Genomic DNA, 20,021 nt, shown 5'->3' on the forward strand with positions numbered 1-20,021 from the left:
TAGTAGAGACGGGGTTTCACCGTGTTAGCCAGGATGGTCTCGATCTCCTGACCTCGTGATCCACCCGTCTCGGCCTCCCAAAGTGCTGGGATTACAGGCTTGAGCCACCGCGCCCGGCCACAATCCATAACTTTAAATGGAAAAGGCAAAGATAAATATCAGTGCTCTATCATTTAGGATACACATGTAGCTGCTGTAACAAAGGCAAAACAAACACAATGCAGTAACTTAACAAGATACAGTATTTTACTTGCTTGCATAAAAATTGGAACAAAGAGTTCCAGGGTTGACATGGCAGCTCCACAAAATCAGGCACCTCAAGGCTCCTGGTATATTGTTTTGCCTCCTGGATCACCTAACTTCCTTCTTATCATCTGAGATGACAACTTTACCTCCACTGTTGTGTCCACATTCTGGCAAACTGGAAAGAAGAGAAGGGCAAGTGGAAGGCATGCCTTTCCCTTTAAAGGCATAAGGCAAAAGTTGTCTATGTCACTTGTGTTTATGGCCCATGGGCCAAAACTTAGTAACCAAATCTTGGTAAGCACCCTTGCTGCAGTGGGGGTTGGGAAATGTAGATCTTTATTTAGGTAAGAAAGAAGAGGGCATGGAGGGAACAACCCATACATTCCAGACCTTAGTCATGGCGCTACACCTTGTTGTAAGGGAGGCTGGCTATTGCAGCCTTTCGCTGGGTGGCCACGTACCCAGCTAGATCTCAGGAGCACTCTTATTAAAGTAATGCATGGAGAATGGATAGTATGAGAAGCAGTTTCTGCTACAAGTGCCTTTCATAAAAAGAACTCCTATAAGAAAAACAAATAGGGCCTAAGGAAAACTAACCCAAAGGGTAAAACATGGGGAAAAGACAAAAAACAAAAAAAGAAAAAAGAAAAGCAGGTTTCCCAGGTAGAAAATGAATGAAGACTGAGGTACATAAGAGAGAAGTCCTGTGAAATTGATAATCCTTTTCATTTTGTCACAAAAGTCCATACTTACATTTTAAAATTCCACTAAATGTCACCTTTCTGATATCCCCATTGTATTTATCTCTCTTTTGGCATTTACCATGCTGTAGCGTACTCTAGGTCATTCCTAGCTTTGTAACTCTCTCAAGGCGACTCTGCAGGAGATGCAAAGTAGTTAAGAGTGGAACCCCTAATACTGATGTCTTTATAGGTGAGATGGTCTGATGTCTTAGATTTGCTTTTAAATATTCCTGCAAAAAATATAAAGGGGAATAGATGAAACAAGATTGACAAAATGTTGATTCGTTGGCGCGGTGTAATGGGTATCTGGGTGATCATAGTACTATTTGCTCTTTTGTATATATTTTAAAATTTCCACAATACAGCAAAACACCAGCCCAGTCCCTCAAGGCAGCCAGATTTGGGTTCTAACCCTAGTTTGACCTTTTACTCGCTGAGTGACTTTACCCTGCTACAGCTTCAGTTTCTCCAAATGGAAATAATATATACTCCATTAAGATTCTTGTAAAGTCTAAAGTAAGAGGGAATCTGAGGCTCTAGCACAAGGCCTGGCCCTTAATAGTTGTACTGATTTTTTATTTTTCGAAACGGAGTTTGCTTTGTCACCCAGGCTGGAGTGTAGTGGCAAGATTCGGCTCACTGCAACCTCCACCTCCCAGGTTCAAGCAATTCTCCTGTCTTAGCCTCCTCCCGAGTAACTGGGATTACAGGAGTGCGCCACCACGCTCGGCTAATTTTTGTATTTTTAGGAGAGACGGGGTTTCGGCATGTTGGCCGGGCTGGTCTCCAACTCCTGACCTCAGGTTATCCTCCCGCCTCGGCCTCCCAAGGTGCTGGGATTACAGGCGTGAGTCACCGCGCCTGGCCAGTTGTTGTACTAACAAGGGTTTCTGATTGCAAGCAACAAAGCCTGACTCTAGTTGCGCCTAATTTCTTTCACGCGCAGATACTAAGTGGCAGAGGTAGGACTTGAGCTCGGATCTCTGATTTCCAGACCTAGAACTTTTCATGTGTTATCACAGTCGTTCAAAACCTTACCTGGATTTGTGCTTTGCAATTTACGCTTTCAAACAGGCAGGAATGTAGTTTGGGCATTTGTCTGGAACTTAGGATTCTCAGGACCCCAGGATGGCCAAGGCGCGGAGGTGACTCACTGACATTAACCGGCCTGGATGCACGTGGGTTGCTGAGCGGATGCTGGGAAGGTACGGGGTTTGCCCGCTGCAGGTCGCCGGAACTCACGCGTGTCCCTGCCTCTCTCACTCCTGGGGTCGGCTCTGGCCAGTGGCCCCCAGCTCAGCTAGGGACCTGACGCGCTGCCAGCCCACTAGCCTTCCGGGTCCTAGCGCGTCTCCAGGCTGCCGGATCCGGCGGATCTGGCCGACCACTCACGCTCCCTTTCCCGCAAGTTAGGGGGTGGGGCATCGGATTTCTGGCTCGTGATTTGTCAAAGCCCGGGCGCTCCCCTTCTCCGCCCCTCTCCGGCTGGGTGAGAGGTCAACGGAGGGGCGGTCTGCGGGGACAACAATGGCGGGGCTGTGGGTCGGGACAGCAGCGCTGGTCGCTGCCGGACGGCGTGGGCGGTGGCCGCCGCAGCAGCTGATGTTGAGCGCGGCACTGCGGACCCTGAAGGTGAGGAGCGACGGGGCCCTCGCGGGTCCGGGCTTCACCGGGCTTCCAGCCGTGCCGCCTCTGGGTGGGTGGCGCCAGGAGAGCGCTGGCTGGGTCCGGCTGCCCCGCGCCCGGGTTCCGTCTCAGCTACACCCCTCTCTCTCCTCCCACCCGCAGTTCGCGTGGCAGCGGGCTCAGGAGGCATCCCTCGTTGCAGCTGTTCCTCTCGGGGATCCTGCGGAGCAGAGAGGCCTAGGGCGGAGGCAGTTGGGCGCCCGCACGCCCTCCGAGGCGGCTGATGGCTTTGGGCAGGCATATTCCTGCCTGCCCGAGGTCCGCTTCCAGGGCTCCGCGGCAGTGGCTTTGTCTTAAGCTTTCCAGGGTGTGTTTTTAGGTGTCGTTATAGTTTCCGTGTTCTCTGACCTCTTTCCAGCATTTTTGAAGGGACACTGTGAACTGTTGTTCAGGTAGAGTTAAGGTTGTGAGTTGATCTTATCTTTTGAAGTACTACACCATATCAGGACTGCTAATAGATTTTACGTTGCATTTGAAAGCCTGTTTTAATTGTATCACACCCCAGTCTACTGTGTACCAAATGCATCTCGTGAACTTTCCTTTTCGATGTAGTGGTGAGCCTTATTTTGGCACTGTTCTAAACACATTTCATGACTGTTCTGTATACCTAGGCTGTCATGATGGCAGATTGACTCACAGGTTGGAGTGCTTGTGTGTGCTTCTGAACTCTTTCTCCCGTCAAAATCGAGTCTGTCGTTAATTCTGGGGCACAGACCACTTAACCTACTTTATAAGGTTTGTTGAGGCACTTGAACACATTCTTTACAACGAAGGTCCCCTGAAAACCATCTGTCAGCTGGTTCAGTGTGCTTGTTAAACTTCCTTTTAAAAAATAATTATTAAAACATTGCCACATAACTTGATTTATAGTCATTGAAGTTTAGACTTTGAAGACACTTTAGAGAACCTGCCCCATCCTACTCTTTAAAGAGGAGGGAACCGAGCCCTGGGTGGGCAGTATGAGAGCCAGAGCTTATCGACATGGAAGTGAGTGGCGCCTATGTTTGTTTTGTATTCAGCGTGCGGACTTTCACTGATCTCTGTGTTCCCATACAGTTTAGTGTTCTTTAATCTTTATCATTCTGTTCATCTTTGTTGGCCACTTCAATTGCGGCTGTAAGACTTATGTATTTACATAGGAGGCAGCTTACTTAGTATGGTAGAAAGTGTGGGCTTTGGAGTCAGGTACATGAGGCTTTGTATACTGGACAGGTCTCTTGGGCGTCAGCTTTGTCCTTGTAGCTATTTTTTTCAACAAATGTTTACTGAATATCTCCTGTCTTCCACTTCTGGGGAATGAATATGGTTTCTGCTTTCTTAGAAATTTTACTCTAGTAGGGAGAGTGTAATAAGTGTAAAATGGTATTAGGGGAGATGCCCTGGTGCCGTAAGAAAATAAAATAGAGGGATTTGACCAAACCAAGATTTTGAGTTCTGTGTCCTGGATACTGTTCTGTTGCTTTGCTTAAACTAATTTATTCAATCTCACAACAGTCATATGTCCCCCATTTACAGAAGATGAAAGTGAGGCACTAAGTGTTAATGTGACTCGCTCGAAGCTATAGTGCCAATAAGTGGGAAACAGGATTTAGAAGTCCGGAACCTGTGCTCTTAATCATACTATACTACCTACAGTAAGGGAGTGTTTTCCTTTGGAATTGAAAATTGAGACAAGTTTTGAAGGATGAAGTGACCTTCTCTAATAAACGGAGGAGATGAATGTGAGAGAACAGTGTGTGCAAAGGTCCTGCGGCCAGAGGGAATGACAGGTTAGAAGAACTGAAAAAAGCCTACAGAGACTCTGATGCAGAGAGTAGATGGTGCTGGAGAAGTTGGCAGGAGTCAGACCATGCTGACTCTTACAGATCATATTATGAGGTTTGCTGTTTGTCTTAGAGCAGTGGGAAGACATTGATGTTGGAGGTGGGAGGGATGACACTGACATTTTAGATTGGAGAGGCTGAGAGGAAGGCTGTTACTGTACTTACTGTTGTACACTTGTTATACACTCACTGTGTAATACATAAGCTTTGATGTTTCTTACCTGGTTTTTTCCTTTTAATGTGTTGGCAGAGACTGCATCTTGTCTATTTCTGTGTTCTTAGTACAATGTTTGACACAATAGGTGCTGAATGTGTAACAATAGAGTAGCATTATGTTTGTGCCAGTAAAGAATCCCTCCTTGGGGTGGGAAGCATCTCTGAAGTTCACTATCACTCTAGGGGAACTTGAGCTGCTGCTTAGCTTCTCTCCGTGCTTCTCTTCTATGAACTTGAAATATGCTCTACTGAGTCTGTTTGAAGCTGAATCTTTTGAAGATTTTAACCCCTCCCATCCCTCCCTCTACCTCTGCAAACCTTTTGGTTGGTTGGAAAGCAGCCAGCTAACTCTAGGTTCTAGTCTAGAGAATTCTGACCATTCTTTTAGCCAGTCAACAGAGTTTATTTATTTTTAGGGTATATATGGAGTTCACCTTTTAGTCTTATTTGTTTTGTGTATCAGCTTTTTAAACACATTCTATTTTAATGCCTAGTTTTTTCTTCTGCGTAAATGTTTTCAGTGGCTCTAGGATGTTGGTTTTACGGTAATTGCTATAGTTTTTATTGAACTCTTATATGCCTTGCGTGATTTTCCTTTGCTTTTCTTTTTTTCTGAGATGGAGTCTTGCTCTGTTACCAGGCTGGAGTGCAGTGGCGCGATCTCGGCTCACTGCAACCTCCACCTCCTGGGTTCGAGTGATTCCCTTGCCTCAGCCTCCCAAGTAGCTGGGACTACAGGTGTGCGCCACCACCCCTGGCTAAAATTTTTGTATTTTAGTAGAGAGGGGGTTTCACCATGTTGGCCACCTCGATCTTTTGACCTCATGATCCGCCTGCTTTGGCCTCCCAAAGTGCTGGGAATTACAGGCATGAGCCACCAAGCCCGACTCTGTGATTTGTTCATATAATATCTTTTATCCTTGTAACAACTAGGTCAAAAATCCCAATTTTATAGTAGAGGAAATACAGCTCAGGGCGGTTAAGTCATTGCTTAAAAGCACAATTGGCTGAAGTAGAATTTGAACCTTAGATAATATGATTCCAAAGGCTTTCTTTTCTTTCTTCCTTTTTTTTTTTTTTTTTTTTTTTTCAGACGGGGTCTGGCTCTGTTGACCAGGCTGGAGTGCAGTGGCATGATCTTGGCCTAGTGCAGCCTCTGCCTCCTGGGCTCAAGCCATCCTCCCATCTCAGCCTCCCAAGTAGGTGGGACCACAGGCACCTACGACCACACCTGGCTATTTTTAAATTTTAATTTTAATTTTTTGTAGAGATGGGGTTTTGCTGTGTTGCCCAGGCTGGTCTCAAACTCCTGAACTCAAGCAATCCACCCACATCGGCTTGCTTTTCTAGTTACAAATTGTCTCATTTGAATCATGGTCTCATTGTGTGATACATTCATGAAATTTGAATGTTTAAGCCCTATGTTACTTGAAATCTATTATTTTCTTTTGTAATCAGTAAATATGGAAAAGAATGTTTAAGCTTATCTGAATGCTTTAGAATTGCCTGGAGGTTAATCTTTCCAACATGCTGCTAAATTTCTAACAAATCATTTGGGAAAACAAGTTTCTGAGATTATTACAGAGACTAGTTTCTGGTGTAAAAAAATGTTTATAGACATGTATGTATTTATATATCTACCATTTGGATTTTATTCTGTTCCTGAGAGGTTCAGAACAGAGGTAAAAACTGCTCTAGTCCTTTCCTAAATAAGAGGAAAAGATGGTGACATTTTTGATGAAGAGTGAGGGAAAAGGATTTGTTTAAATGATTCCAAACTTTAAAAAATGTAGGTGGGAGAACCAGGATGAAAAAGGAATTTGGGAAGAAACATCTTTTCGGTGGGGCTGGAAACATAGTGTTTCATTGTAGATATCTGGAGTTAGATGCCCACAGGAGCCATGCTGAGGTGCTGGGAAGACAGAGGGTATCAGTGGCTGGCTTTACAGCCAGGGATACGAGGCTAAAGTTAGAGTTAGAATGTGTGAACCTGGCCGGGCGCGGTGGCTCAAGCCTGTAATCCCAGCACTTTGGGAGGCCGAGGCGGGCGGATCACGAGGTCAGGAGATCGAGACCATCCTGGCTAATAGGGTGAAACCCCGTCTCTACTAAAAATACAAAAAAAAAAACTAGCCGGACGAGGTGGTGGACGCCTGTAGTCCCAGCTACTCGGGAGGCTGAGGCAGGAGAATGGCGTAAACTCGGGAGGCGGAGCTTGCAGTGAGCTGAGATCCGGCCACTGCACTCCAGCCTGGGCGACAGAGCGAGACTCCGTCCCAAAAAAAAAAAAAAAAAAAAAAAAAAAGAATGTGTGAACCCTGAAGGATGTAGTGAGGCAGTTAATATTTAATTGAATAAATGCTTCGTCTTACAACCCTAAATTAGGATTTGGAAGAAGGAAGAAGAGACTAGAGGAGTTAGAGGTATGGTTTGAGAGGAGCCAATGTAGTGTAGTGTTATCAAAACTAGTTAGCATTCATTCATTCACTTGTCTAGAGATCTAGCTCTTTACTCAAAAAGTGTTTGTGGAGCATTTTCTAAGTTCCAGGTACTATGGCATGTACAGAGGAGAGAAAAAAATTAAAACATAGTCCCTAACTGCGTTCCAGGTGCAGAGAGGCTAAGGAATAAAAGATTGATGAGGCCAGGTGTGGTAGCTCCACGCCTGCAATCCCAATCCTTTGGGAAGCCGAAGTGGAAGGATTACTTGAGCTCAGGAGTTTGAGACCAGCCTAGTCATCATAGTGATACCCACTCCCACATCTCTACAAAATGAAATAAAATAAAAATTAGCTGGCCGTGGTGGCACGTGCCTGTAGTTCTAGGTACTTTGGAGGCTGAGGAGGGAGGATCACTTGAGCCCAGGAGGTCAAGGCTGCAGTGAGCTGTGATCACACCAAGATACTACAGCCTGGGTGACATAGCAAGACCCTGTTCCCCCTACCCAAAAAAAAAAAAAAGGGCATGGTGGCTCATGCCTGTAATCCCAGCACTTTGGGAGGCCGAGGTGGGCAGATCACCTGAAGTCGGGAGTTTGAGGCCAGCCTGACCAACATGGAGAAATCCCGTCTCTACTAAAAATACAAAATTAGCTGGGCATAGTGGTGCATGCCTGTAATCCCAGCTACTTGGGAGGCTGAGGCAGGAGAATCGCTTGAACCCGGGATGTGGTAGTTGCAGTGAACCGAGATTGCACCACTGCACTGCAACCTGGGCAACAAGAGCAAAGCTCTGTCTCAAAAAGAAAAAAAAGAGAGAAGAAAAGAAAAAAAGGGGGCCGGGTGTCGTGGCTGTTGCCTGTAATCCCAGCACTTTGGGAGGCCGAGGTGGGCGGATCACGAGGTCAGGAGATTGAGACCATCCTGGCTAACACGGTGAAACCCTGTCTCTACTAAAAATACAAAAAAAATTAACCAGGCATGGTGGCGGGCGCCTGTAGTTCCAGCTACTCAGGAGGCTGAGGCAGAAGAATGACGTGAACCCGGGAGGCGGAGGTTGCAGTGAGCTGAGATCGTGCCACTGCACTCCAGCCTGGGTGACAGCGAGTCTCCGTCTCAAAAAAAAAAAAAAAATTGGTGAAAGAATTTGGTAAGATCTTTGATCTTTAATGAGAATAATTTTAGTACCATGATGAAGTGTTATACAAATATACTGCTTTTATTTTGACAATACTCTTAAATAGTTGAAGCAAAATTATATTTTTTGAAAGATAAGCATATTGCATAACTTTCAAAAATTAGTTTCTTTATTTTAAATGACTATTGACATTTTCGTTAGAAAAAACCTCACAAACTGATGGGATCAACCTAATAAGATCAAAATAAAAGTGAATTTTAAAAATGTTGGAAGATACAGATTTGTGATTTCATTCACAAAACCTAATACAGCATCCATGTGGCATACTTGCTTTGATATTCTATGTTTGTTTTTGAGATGGAGTCTCATGTTGCCCAGGCTGGAGTGCAGTGGTGTGATCGCGGCTCATGGCAACCTCCGACTCCCGGGTTCAAGTGATTCTCCTGCCTCAGCCTCCTAAAGTAGCTGGGATTACAGGCATGTGCTACCATGCCCATCTAATTGTCGTATTTTTAGTAGAGATGGGGTTTCATCATGTTGGCCTGGCTGGTCTTGAACTCTTGACCTCAACTGATCTTCCGGCCTTGGCCTCCCAAAGTGCTGGGATTACAGACGTGAGCCACTGTGCTCGCCCTCTTTGGTATTCTTTATTCAAGAAACCCTTGGTTTCCTAGAGCCGCTGTACAAATGACCATGGACCTCGTGACTTAAAACAACAAATTCATTCTCCCACAGTTCTGAAGGCCTGAAGTCTGAAATCAAGGCATGAGCAGGGCCATGCTTCCTCTGAAGGCTCTAGGGGAGAATCCTTTCTTGCCTCTTTGAGCTTTTGGTGGCTGCATTCATTCCTTGGCTTGTGGCCGCATCACTCCAGTCTCTGCCTCTGTCTTCATATGGCTACCTTCTCTTCCTCCTCCTTGTGCATCTTTCCCTCTCATTCTTTTATAAAGACACTTTTTATTGGATTTAGGGCCATGACAAGATCTAGGATGATTTCATCTCGAGGTCCTTCACTTTGTTGTATTGGCAAAGACCCTTTATCACAGGTTCCAGGACATGGACACATCATTTTAGGGGCTACCATTCAATCCACTTACACATCGTATGTGTCAGACACTACTTAGAGCTGAGAACATAATCGTGAATGTTTCTGCTCCCATTGTGGTTACATTTGAGTAAGGAGACTGTGCTCATATAAATAGAAAAGTTCAGAGAGTGAGAAGTGATCTTGAAGTAAAAAGATAAGTTAATGGGATAGAGAGTGGTAGTGGTGCTGAGTTGGGGATGTTACCTAATGAGACCATAGGGGACATTTCAGAGCATGTGGCATTTGGACAGGAAACTGAGCCAGCCAGCCATGTGACTATATGGGGGCCTAGCATTGCAGACCAAGGAATGCCAGGGCAAAAACTCTGAGGGGAAATTGCATTTGGCATAATTAAGGGATGAATGTGGCTGCTGTGGTTGGAGTGAACTGAATGAGGGGATGATCTTAGGAGATGAGGGAGGAGGAGTAGGTAGGCAGGACAGAGTCATTAGGGGCTTGTATTTGGAATTTAATAATGAGAGTCCAATTGGAGGCATTTAAGCACATTGAACTTGTGTTTGGAAAAGACGATTGTGACTACTGTGTGGCGAATGTCTTAGTAGGGGTGGGAGTAGGGTTGGGGACTTGGGTGGGAAGAGTGGAAACAGAGAGACCAGTCAGGAAGCTGTTGTAGAAGACCAAGCTAGAGATGATGGTAACGCGCTAGGGTGGTAGCACTGGAGTTGGTGAGAACTGGTCAGACTTGGAATATATTTTGGAGCTAAAGCCAGTATCTTGCTGTGGGGTTTGAAGGCAGATACAGACATACCTATATCTTGGCTTTATTAGCCCTGCAGATACTGTTTTTGTTGTTGTTGTTGTTTTTACAGATTGAAGGTTTGTGGCAACCCTGCTTTGAGCAGCTGTATTGGTCTCATCTTTCCAATAGCACAGACTTACGTTGTGTCTCTGTGAAACATTTTGATAATTCTTACAATAATTTAAACTTTTTCATTATTACTATGTCTGTTATGGTGATCTGTGATCAGTGATCTTCAATATTCTTATTGTAAATATTTTGGGGTGCCGTGAACCACGCCCATATAAGCAGAGAAACATAATTGATAAATGTTGTGTGTGTTTTGACTTCTCCAACCAGGTATTCCCCCATGTCTATCCCTCTCCTCAGGCCTCCCTATTCTCTGAGACACAACAATATTGAAAGTAGGCCAATTAATAACCCTCTAAGCGTTCTAGTGAAAGGAAGAGTCACATGTCTGTCATTTTAAATAAAAAACTAGAACTCATTTAGGGAGGAAGGCTTGTCAAAAGCCAAGATAGACTGAAAGCTGGGCCTCTTGTGCCAAATTGTGAATGCAAAAGAAAAGTTCTGGAAGGAATTTAAAAATGCTACTCCAGTGAGCACACAACTGATTAAAAAAAGTGAAACAGCTTTATTGCTGATATGGCGAAAGCTTTAGTGGTTTGGATGGAAGATCAAACCAGCCACATTTCCTTAAGTCATAGCCTAATCCAGTGCAAGGCCCTCTCTTCAATTCTACGAAGGCTGAGAGAGGTGAGGATGCTGCAGAAGAAAAGGTGGAAGCAAACAGAGGTTGGTTCATGGGGTTTAAGAAAAGAAGTGAGGCCGAGTGCAGTGGCTCACACCTGTAATCCCAGCACTTTGGGAGGCCGAGGCGAGCGGATCACAAGATCAAGAGATTGAGACCATTCTGGCTAACATGGTGAAACCCTGTCTCTACTAAAAATACTAAAATTAGCCGGGTGTGGTAGCGCGTGCCTATAGTCCCAGCTACTTGGGAGGCTGAGGCAGGAGAATCGCTTTAACCCAGGAGGTGGAGGTTGCAGTGAGCCAAGATCGTGCCAGTGCACTCCGGCCTGGCGACAGAGAGACTCTGTCTAAAAAAAAAAAAAAAAAAAAAAAAAGCGATCTCCATAACATAAATGTGGAAGCAACAAGTGCTGATGTAGAAGCTGCTGCATTATCCAGAAGATCTCACAAAGATCATTCATGAAGTTGGCTACACCAAACAGCAGATTTTTCATTGTAGATTAAATAGCCTTCTATTGGAAGAATATGTCATTTAGCACTTTGAGAACTGGAGAGAAGTCAGTGCCTAGCTTCAGAGCCTCAAAGGACAGCACCTGGGGTGCTCACTATCACACCTGGCTGTCCTTTGAGGCTTAGAAGCCAGGCACTGGCTCCAGAGGCTGAGGTGGGAGGATTGCTTGAGCCCAGGAGTTGGTGTCCAGCCTGGGCAACATAGCAAGACCCCTATCCCTAAAAAAAAAAAAAAAAAAAGAAGCAAGCTTCGAAGGACAGGCCAACTCTTGTTAGGGGCTAATGCAGCTGGTAACTTTAAGTGGAAGCCAGTGCTCATTTACCATTTTGAAAATCCTAGGACCCTTAAGAATTATTCAAAGTTGAGTCTGCCTGTGCTCTAGAAATGGAACAGTAAAGCCTGGATGACAGCACATCTGTTTACAGCATAGTTTACTGAATATTTTAAGCCCACTGTTGAAACCTACTGCTCAGGACAGAAAGATTCCTTTCAAAATATTGCTGCGTATACACAATACACTTCATTACCCAAGAGCTCTAATGGAGCTGTACAAGTAGATTAATGTTATTTTCATGCCTGCTAATGCAACATTCTCCAGCCCATGGATCAAGGAGGAATTTCAACTTTCAAGTTGTATTATTTAATAAATAGTATTTCATAAGTCTATATAGTTGCTGTAGAGAGTGATTCTTCTGATGAATCTGGGCAAAGTGAATTGAAAACTTTCTGGAAAGGATTCACCATTCTAGATGCCATTAAGAACCTTCATGATTCATGGTGGGTCAAAATATCAACATTAACAGGAGTTTTGAGAAGTCGATTCCAACTGTGAGGGGTTCAGGACTTCAGTGGGGAATGTAACTGTAGAGGGATGGAAATAGCAAGAGAACTAGAGTGGAGCCTGAAGATGTGGTAGAATTGCTGCTGTCTCATGATCTTGAAGGGATGAGGAGTTGCTTCTTAATAGATGAGTAAAGAAAGTGGTTCCTTTTTTTTTTTTTTGAGGAAGGGTCTCACTCTGTCACCCAGGCTGGAATGCAGTGGCATGGTCATGGCTCACTGCAGCCTCGACCTCCCAGGCTCAAGTAATCTTCCCACCAGCCTCCTGAATAGCTGGGATTATAGGCTTGTGCCACCATGCCCAGCTATATATATATATATATATATACACACACACACACACATATATATATATATATATAATTAAAAAAATTTTTTTTTGTATAAATGGGGTTTTGCCATGTTGCCCAGGCTTGTCTCAAACTCCTGAGCTCAAGCAATCCACCTGCCTCGGCCTCCCAAAGCGCTGGGTTTATAGGTGTTGAGCCACCACACCCAGTCAAGAAAGCGGTATGTTGAGACGGAATCTACTAGTGGTGGAGGATGCTGTGAACATGGTCATCATGATAAAAAAGGATTTATAATATTACATCGACTTAGTTGATAAAGCAGCAGCAGGTTTTGGATTTATTCCAATTTTGAAAAAGTTCTGATGTGGATATAATGATATCAAACAGCATCACATGCGACAGAGAATTTTTTGTGAGAGGAAATCACTGCAGCAAACTTCACTGTTGTTTTATGTTAAGAAATTGCCACAGCCATCCCAACCTTCAGCAACCACCACCCTGATCAGTCAGTAGCCATCAACATCAAGGCAAGACCCTCCACCAGGAAGACGATGAGATTTGCTGAAGGATCAGATGATTGTTAGCATTTTTGAGCAGCAGTTGTTCTGAACAATAATTAATTGGATCTGAACCTGCAATATCTGTAAGGTATGTACAAATAGGGAAAGGAAGGAATTAAGAGTGACTTTTGAAGGTAGGCACACGAGGCCGCTATTGTATGATTGTGTTTTTATGCAGTCTCCAGAATAGACTGATCCATGAAGACAGGAAGTAGATTAGTGGTTGCCCAGGGCCTGGAGGAGAGGGGATGGGAGTGACTGCGCATAGTTAAGGGGTGTCTTTTTGGGGTGATAAAAAATGTCCTGGAATCAGTAGCCATCATGGTTCCATGCCTTGTGAATATACTAAAAACCACTGAGTTGTATACTTTTTTAAAAGGGTAAATTTTATGGTATGTGAATTACATCTGAATTAAAAAATAAAAGAATGGTCTGGGTGCAGTGGCTCACACCTGTAATCCCAGCACTTTGGGAAGCTAAGGCTGGTGGATCACCCGAGGTCAGGAGTTCGAGACCAGCCTGACCAACATGGAGAAACCCCATCTCTACTAAAAATACAAAATTAGCCAGGCATGGTGGCACATGCCTGTAATCCCAGCTACTCGGGAGGCTGAGACAGGAGAATTGCTTGAACCTGGGAGGCAGAGGTTGCGGTGAGCTGAAATCGCACCATTGCACTCCAGCCTGGGCAACGAGAGTAAAACGCTATCAAAAAAAAAAAAAAAAAAAAAAAAAAGACTTAATTGCCCACGTTCCTGAGTATTTAGTATCTTAGAAATAGGGAGGGTTAAGACTTGAGAAGGAAGAGCGAGACAGTAGTTACACTGAAACACATCTTCGTTTTGATAGCTGGAGACTAGCTTCATTCTGTTCCTACAGGGAGCTCTAGAGCAGTATTTCTCAAAGTGTGATTGTTAACCAGCAGCATTATCCGGGACTTGTTAGAAATGCAAATTATCCAGCCCTAGTCCAGAGCTGCAGAGTCTGAATCTCTGGTGATGGAGCCCAGCAATCTGTTTTAACAAGCCTTTCAGGTAATTCTGATGCATGGTAAAATTTGAGAACAACTGTCCTAGATCCGTGCTGCCCAGTAGAAATATAAGGTGAGCTGCAAATGTCATTAAAAGTCTTCGCCGGGCGTGGTGGCTCAGCTGGGCATGGTGGCTCAGGACTGTAATCCCAGCACTTTGGGAGGCCAAGGCGGGTGGATCACAAGGTCAAGAAATTGAGACCATCCTGGCCAACATGGTGAAACCCTGTCTCTACTAAAAATACAAAAATTAGCCGGGTGTGGTGGTGTGTCCGGAATTGGTAGGTTCTTGGTCTCACTGACTTCGAGAATGAAGCTGCGGATCCTCATGGTGAGTATTACAGTTCTTAAAGATGGTGTGTCTGGAGTTTGTTCCTTCAGACCTGAGTTCAGATGTGTCTGGAGCTTCTTTTGGTGGGTTCGTGGTCTCGCTGTCAGGAGTGAAGCTGCAGACCTTCGTGGTGAGTGTTACAGCTCTTACAGGCAGCGCGTCTGGAGTTGTTCCTTCTTCCCGATGGGTTCGTGGTCTCATTGGCTTCAGGAGTGAAGCTGCAGACATTGGCAGTGAGTGTTACAGCTAATAAAGACAGCGTGGACCCGAAGAGTGAGCAGCAGCAAGATTTATTGCAAAGAGCGAAAGAACAAAGTTTCCACAGTGTGGAAGGGGACTTGAGTGGATTGCCACTGCTGGTTCAGGTAGCCTGCTTTTATTCCCTTATCTGACCCCACCCACATCCTGCTGATTGGTCCATTTTACAGAGAGCTGATTGGTCTATTTTATAGAGAGCTGATTGGTCCGTTTTGACAGAGTGCTGATTGGTGTGTTTACAATCCTTGAGCTAGACACAGAGTGCTAGATTGCGTGTGTTCTCCAAGTCCCCACTAGGTTAGCTAGGTACAGCGTCAGCTAGATACAGAGTACCAATTGGTGTATTTACAAACTTTGTGTTAGACACAGTGTACTGATTGGTGTATTTACCTACCCTGAGCTAGACACAGAGTGCTGATTGGTGTGTTTACAATCCTTGAGCTAGACACAGAGTGCTAGACAGAAAAGTTCTCCAAGTCCTCACTAGGTTAGCTAGATACAGAGTTAGCTAGATACAGAGTACCAATTGGTCTATTTACAAACCTTGAGTTAGACACAGAGTACTGATTTGTGTATTTACAAAGCCTGAGCCAGACACAGAGTGCTGACTGGTGTATTTAGGATCCTCTAGCTAGAGGGAAAAGTTCTCCAAGTCCCCACCAGATTAGCTAGATACAGAGTTCTGATTGGTACACATACAATCCTCCGGCTAGATATAAAAGTTCTCCAAGTCCCCATCCGGCTCAGGAGCCCATCTGGCTTCACCTAGTGGATCCTGCACCGGGGCTGCTGGTGCAGCTGCCCACCAATCCCGAGCCGCCCCTGCAGTCCTCAGTCCTTGGGCTGTCGATGGGACCAGGTGCCACGGAACAGGGTGCCGCCCGGCACCCATTGGGAAGGCTCGGGCCATGCAGGAGCCCACTGCAGGCGGGGACCTCAGACATGGTGGGCTGCAGGTCACGAGCCCTGCGCCATGGGGAGGCAGCTAAACCTGGCAAGAATTTGAGTGCAGCGCCAGTGGGCCGGCACTGCTGGGGCATTCGGCGCAACCTCCACAGCTGCTAGCCCAGGGCAGCTCACTGCCCTGGGCGGGCTGCACTGGCTGGCCACTCCATGTGCAGGGCCCACGGAGCCTGCCCCCGGCCCTACTGAAACTGGCACTGGCCTGGGAGTGCCTCTTCCTCCACACCTCCCCACAAGCAGAGGGAGGCGGCTCCGGCCTCAGCCAGCCCAGAGAGGGGCTCCCACAGTGCTGTGGCAGGCTGAAGGGCTCCTCAAGTTCCGCCAGAGTGGACGCCGGGGCTGAGGAGGTGCTGAGAGTGAGGGCTGCTAGCACATTGTCACCTCTCAGTGTCAGGCACCTGTAATCCCAGCTACTGGGGAGGCCGAGGCAGGAGAATCGTTTGAACTTGGGAGGTGGAGGTTGCAGTGAGCCGAGATGGCACCACTGCACTCCAGCCTGGCGACAAAGTGAGACTGCGTCTCAAAAAACAAACAAAAATCTTCTAATACTTATGTTAAAAAAAAGTAAAGTGAAGAGGCCAAGGTGGGAGGATCGCTTGAGACCAAGAGTTCAAGACCAGCCTGGGGAAAATAGTGAGAACCTCCTTCCCCTGCCACCCCATCTCTACAGAAAATGAAAACATTAGTGGGGCATGGTGGCATGCATCCGTAGTCCCAGCTACTCAGGAGGCTGAGGTGGGAGGATTGCTTGAATGCAGGAGTTCAGGGCTGCAGTGAGCTATGATCCTGTCACTACACTTCAGCCTGGGCAACACAGTGAGATCCTGTCTCAAAAAAAAGAAAGGTAAAACGAAGCTAGGTGTGGTGGCAGGGAAGTGTAGTCTTAGCTACTCAGGAGGCTGAGGTGGAAAGATCGTTTGAGTCTAGGAGTTAGAGGCTGCCATGGGCTATAGTTGTGCCTGTGACTAGTCACTGCAGTCCAGCCTGGGCAAACATAGTGAGACCCCCATCTCTTAAAAAAACAAAAAAAGTAAAATAAGAGGAAATTAATATATTTTACTTAATATATTCAAATATTCAAAGCATTATTTGAATATGTAAATGTAAAAATTCACTAATGAGGTCTTTTACATCTTTTGGGCACTAAGTTTTCAAAATCCAGTGTGTAGTTTACTCTTAGCGCACATCTGAGTGTGGCTCATGGCTGCCATATTGGGTGGAACAGCTCTAGGGCACAGGTTGTGCTACTGATGAAGTCCCACCTTGAGGTGCTGGGACTGGCCTTTTGAATGCAGTGTTAGCCCTTGGCCAGGCAGGGTGGGGGTAGCTCTCAGGCTTGATGGAGAACTGTATAGTTGAGGAACATGGTCAAGATGAGGGAGCGGGTGTGAGCCGTTAGTTGTCAACACAGTAGCTAGAGAGGATCTGAGTGGCCTCTGACAACATCTGCTACAGCCAGATGGGGAAGAATGGCCTGGCTGAAGAGTCAAGGGTGGGATAATGAAGTTCTAGAGTTGACATGTATAGTTTCCTGGTGCTTGAGCTTAGTACAGAGGCAGAGCCCAGAGAATCTTGAGTCTTGAACATCTCTCTCAAATATTAGGTGTTCAGCTTGGCTTTTGGCAGACACTGAAGACTGGAATGGTCTCTGAGATCCTGAAGACTAAGTAGTCTATTTGCAAGAAAAGCTGTGCTTCCAGGAAAAAGCCAGACTTAAATCAAGTGTCTTCAGAGAAAGGCATGTGCTCAGAAGGCCCCTTGGTTTCTGTTACAATGCACGATGAAATACTCAACAGATGCTTCCAAACTCTGTGTCATAATACATGGATAAGACCTTCACCTGGAATTTTAGAGATGAAGCAAGATGACGTAAACTAATGTTTACTCTGACCTTGGTGAGACCATTTTATAGCTCCGTTAACCCAGTTTTGAGGACAGTTTCTTCTTTGAAGCAGAATGCATTCTGATAATGAATTTATCTGATAATGAGTTATTTAGTATTATTCACCTGATTGCTACTGTGGGTGAGTTAACAGTAGTTTTGGTTTTGGCAGAACTGGTGTTTAGATTGTTCTTTAAGATATTTGCTAGTGGATTTACCAGTTTTAACCGCCACGTGAGACCACATCATGCTTAGTATTTTTTTGAGACAGAGTCTCACTCTGTCACCCAGGCTGGAGTGCAGTGGCGCGATCTCGACTCACTGCAACCTCCGCCTCCCGGGTTCACGCCATTCTCCTGCCTCAGCCTCCCGAGTAGCTGGGATTATAGGCGCCCACCACCACACCCAGCTAATTTTTTTTTTTTTTGTATTTTTAGTAGAGACGGGGTTTCACTGTGTTAGCCAGGATGGTCTCGATCTCCTGACCTTGTGATCCACCCACCTTGGCCTCCCAAAGTGCTGGGATTACAGGCATGAGCCACTGCGCCTGGCCGGTGCTATCTAATCTTAAGAAAGGATAGTTGTTTCCCTGTTTGCCATGACTGGAAGGCATGCAACCAGTTTGTCTAAAAGCCTACCATTTCCCCCCATTTTTGTCTAAGTTATTGTGTGCTGATGATAATATATGCAAGACTGTGCTAGCCATGTTATACATTCTCATTTAATCTTCATAGCAGCATTGTGACCTAGATAAGTACTATTATTATCCCCAGTGTAGAAATGAAGAAACTTTCTATATATCTAGGAAATGTCAGAGTCAAGATTCAAATCCAGGTCAGAATCTGAGTCTAGACCAGAACTCTTATTGACTATATTATTCTCTAATGGTAACTCCCAAGTGGTTCTGGTATGGTTTTAACAAAGAAGGTGACAGCTGCATATTTGGATTTAGTTTTCATGTAAAACCTTACATTTTTTGGCACTTTACTATTTATAAAAACTCATTTGATCCTTTTAACAACTCCCTAGGAAATCAGGGAGGTGTCATCACCTGCATTCTGTAGATGGAAATGGGGGCCCAGAGAAATGATTAGCTCAATGACTCATAGCTGAGAGTTGACCCAAGTCTTGTGACTCTGAGGGTCAATGCCACTTCCCATGTGCCAAACCATTTGCAGGCATTTCTTTTCTGTGTGTGGAAAATATAGGAAATCGTTATTCCTGTGGGAGAGAACCAATGGCAATATGTTATTGGGGAGTCATTTTGCACACCCTGACCTTTCTCCTTTTGGCTGTGATTGGCTAAATAGTCTTTATAAATAGAATTGATTAAAGTTCTTTCTCAGAACCTTTATTGCTAGGAAATACCTTACAAAGAATTTTGGACTGGGCGTGTAGCCAGTTTGTTACATGCTTAACAAAAACAACAAACGTTAAAATTGTGTAGAGGTCCAAATTAGCAGACTTCTACAAACGTTTTCCTGCATTTAGAACATAAATTTTATGTTGTGGCTTTACACAAATAGTCTGAGTGTTGACCTGATTCTTCATTTTTGACCTTCCATGAATGTCTCCCAGGAGTAAACAGGAACAGAGCCTTTGTGGGGCTGACTCCAAACCAAGAGACTTGTCGTGGGAATGGTTCACACTGGTAGCTGTTCTGTCATAGTTGTGTTTGCTTGTACGAGTTCTACTTCTTTTTTTTCTGAGATGGAGTTTCGCTCTTTTTGCCCAGGCTGGAGTGCAACGGCACAATCTTGGCTCACTGCAACCTCCGCCTCCTGGGTTCAGCCATCCTAGTAGCTGGGATTACGGGTATGCACCACCACTCTCAGCTAATTTTGTATTTTTAATAGAGATGGGGTTTCTTTATGTTGGTCAGGCTGGTCTCGAACTCCCGACCTCAAGCGATCTGCCCGCCTCGGCCTCCCAAAGTGCTGGGATTACAGGCGTGAGCCACTGTGCCCGGCCTGAGTTCTACTTCTGGTTGCTGTCTAACCGGGAGGCATCTATGCTTTTTACAGCTGTGGGCCGCATTATTACAAGTTCACATGTGTGCAGGCTCTGTGGAACAACATCATGTCTTTGAGTAGATATCAGTGTTTATGTGGGACTCGCCACTGTTTTTCTTATCTAAAAATAAAAAACTTCAGAAAGCTCTTGACCAATCTGTGGTTAAATCTTGTAACCATTACAGCATCAGCCTGTGACCTTTGAAAAATTAAAGTTCTTGGGACTCAACTTTGTCATAAACTTGGGGATAATGCTCTTTGAACTCACAGTTATGCTTGAAGGAATATATGAGAGATAGTCTTGATCTTTAATAGGGACACAGTAATAATTTCCCATTCATAGTTCCTTGTTGTTCCTAGTCTTTTACTTGGTAAAGGTTTTATTTTATAAACTATATCTTTTTGTATCTTTTACCTCCACTTTTGTATAGAGATTACTATTCATTCGTTCGTT

The 20,021-nt window shown here is 45.1% G+C and overlaps 1 protein-coding gene and 1 long non-coding RNA gene across 6 annotated transcripts in view; one reads left to right on the top strand and one right to left on the bottom strand.

The window, feature by feature from the left end:
* Positions 1-224: 224 nt before the first annotated feature.
* LOC103879433 lies at positions 225-2,333 on the bottom strand. The gene is made up of 3 exons (XR_640049.3): positions 2,028-2,333; positions 1,000-1,219; positions 225-421 (listed from the first exon to the last, which is right to left on the bottom strand). It is a non-coding gene; the product is annotated as an uncharacterized LOC103879433 (long non-coding RNA).
* Positions 2,334-2,414: 81 nt separating this feature from the next.
* Positions 2,415-20,021, top strand: part of PCCA (propionyl-CoA carboxylase subunit alpha) — a 432,199-nt gene continuing 414,592 nt past the window's right edge. For all 5 annotated transcript variants that reach the window (XM_031655643.1, XM_031655642.1, XM_031655639.1 and 2 more), the window contains exon 1: positions 2,415-2,621. In XM_031655643.1, coding sequence (XP_031511503.1) covers positions 2,517-2,621 — 105 coding nt within the window. In that variant the 5' untranslated portion in view covers positions 2,415-2,516. The remainder of the gene's footprint in view (positions 2,622-20,021) is intronic.

This window comes from Papio anubis, chromosome 15 (assembly GCF_008728515.1).
Source record: "Papio anubis isolate 15944 chromosome 15, Panubis1.0, whole genome shotgun sequence".
In the NCBI taxonomy this organism is placed as follows: domain Eukaryota; kingdom Metazoa; phylum Chordata; class Mammalia; order Primates; family Cercopithecidae; genus Papio; species Papio anubis.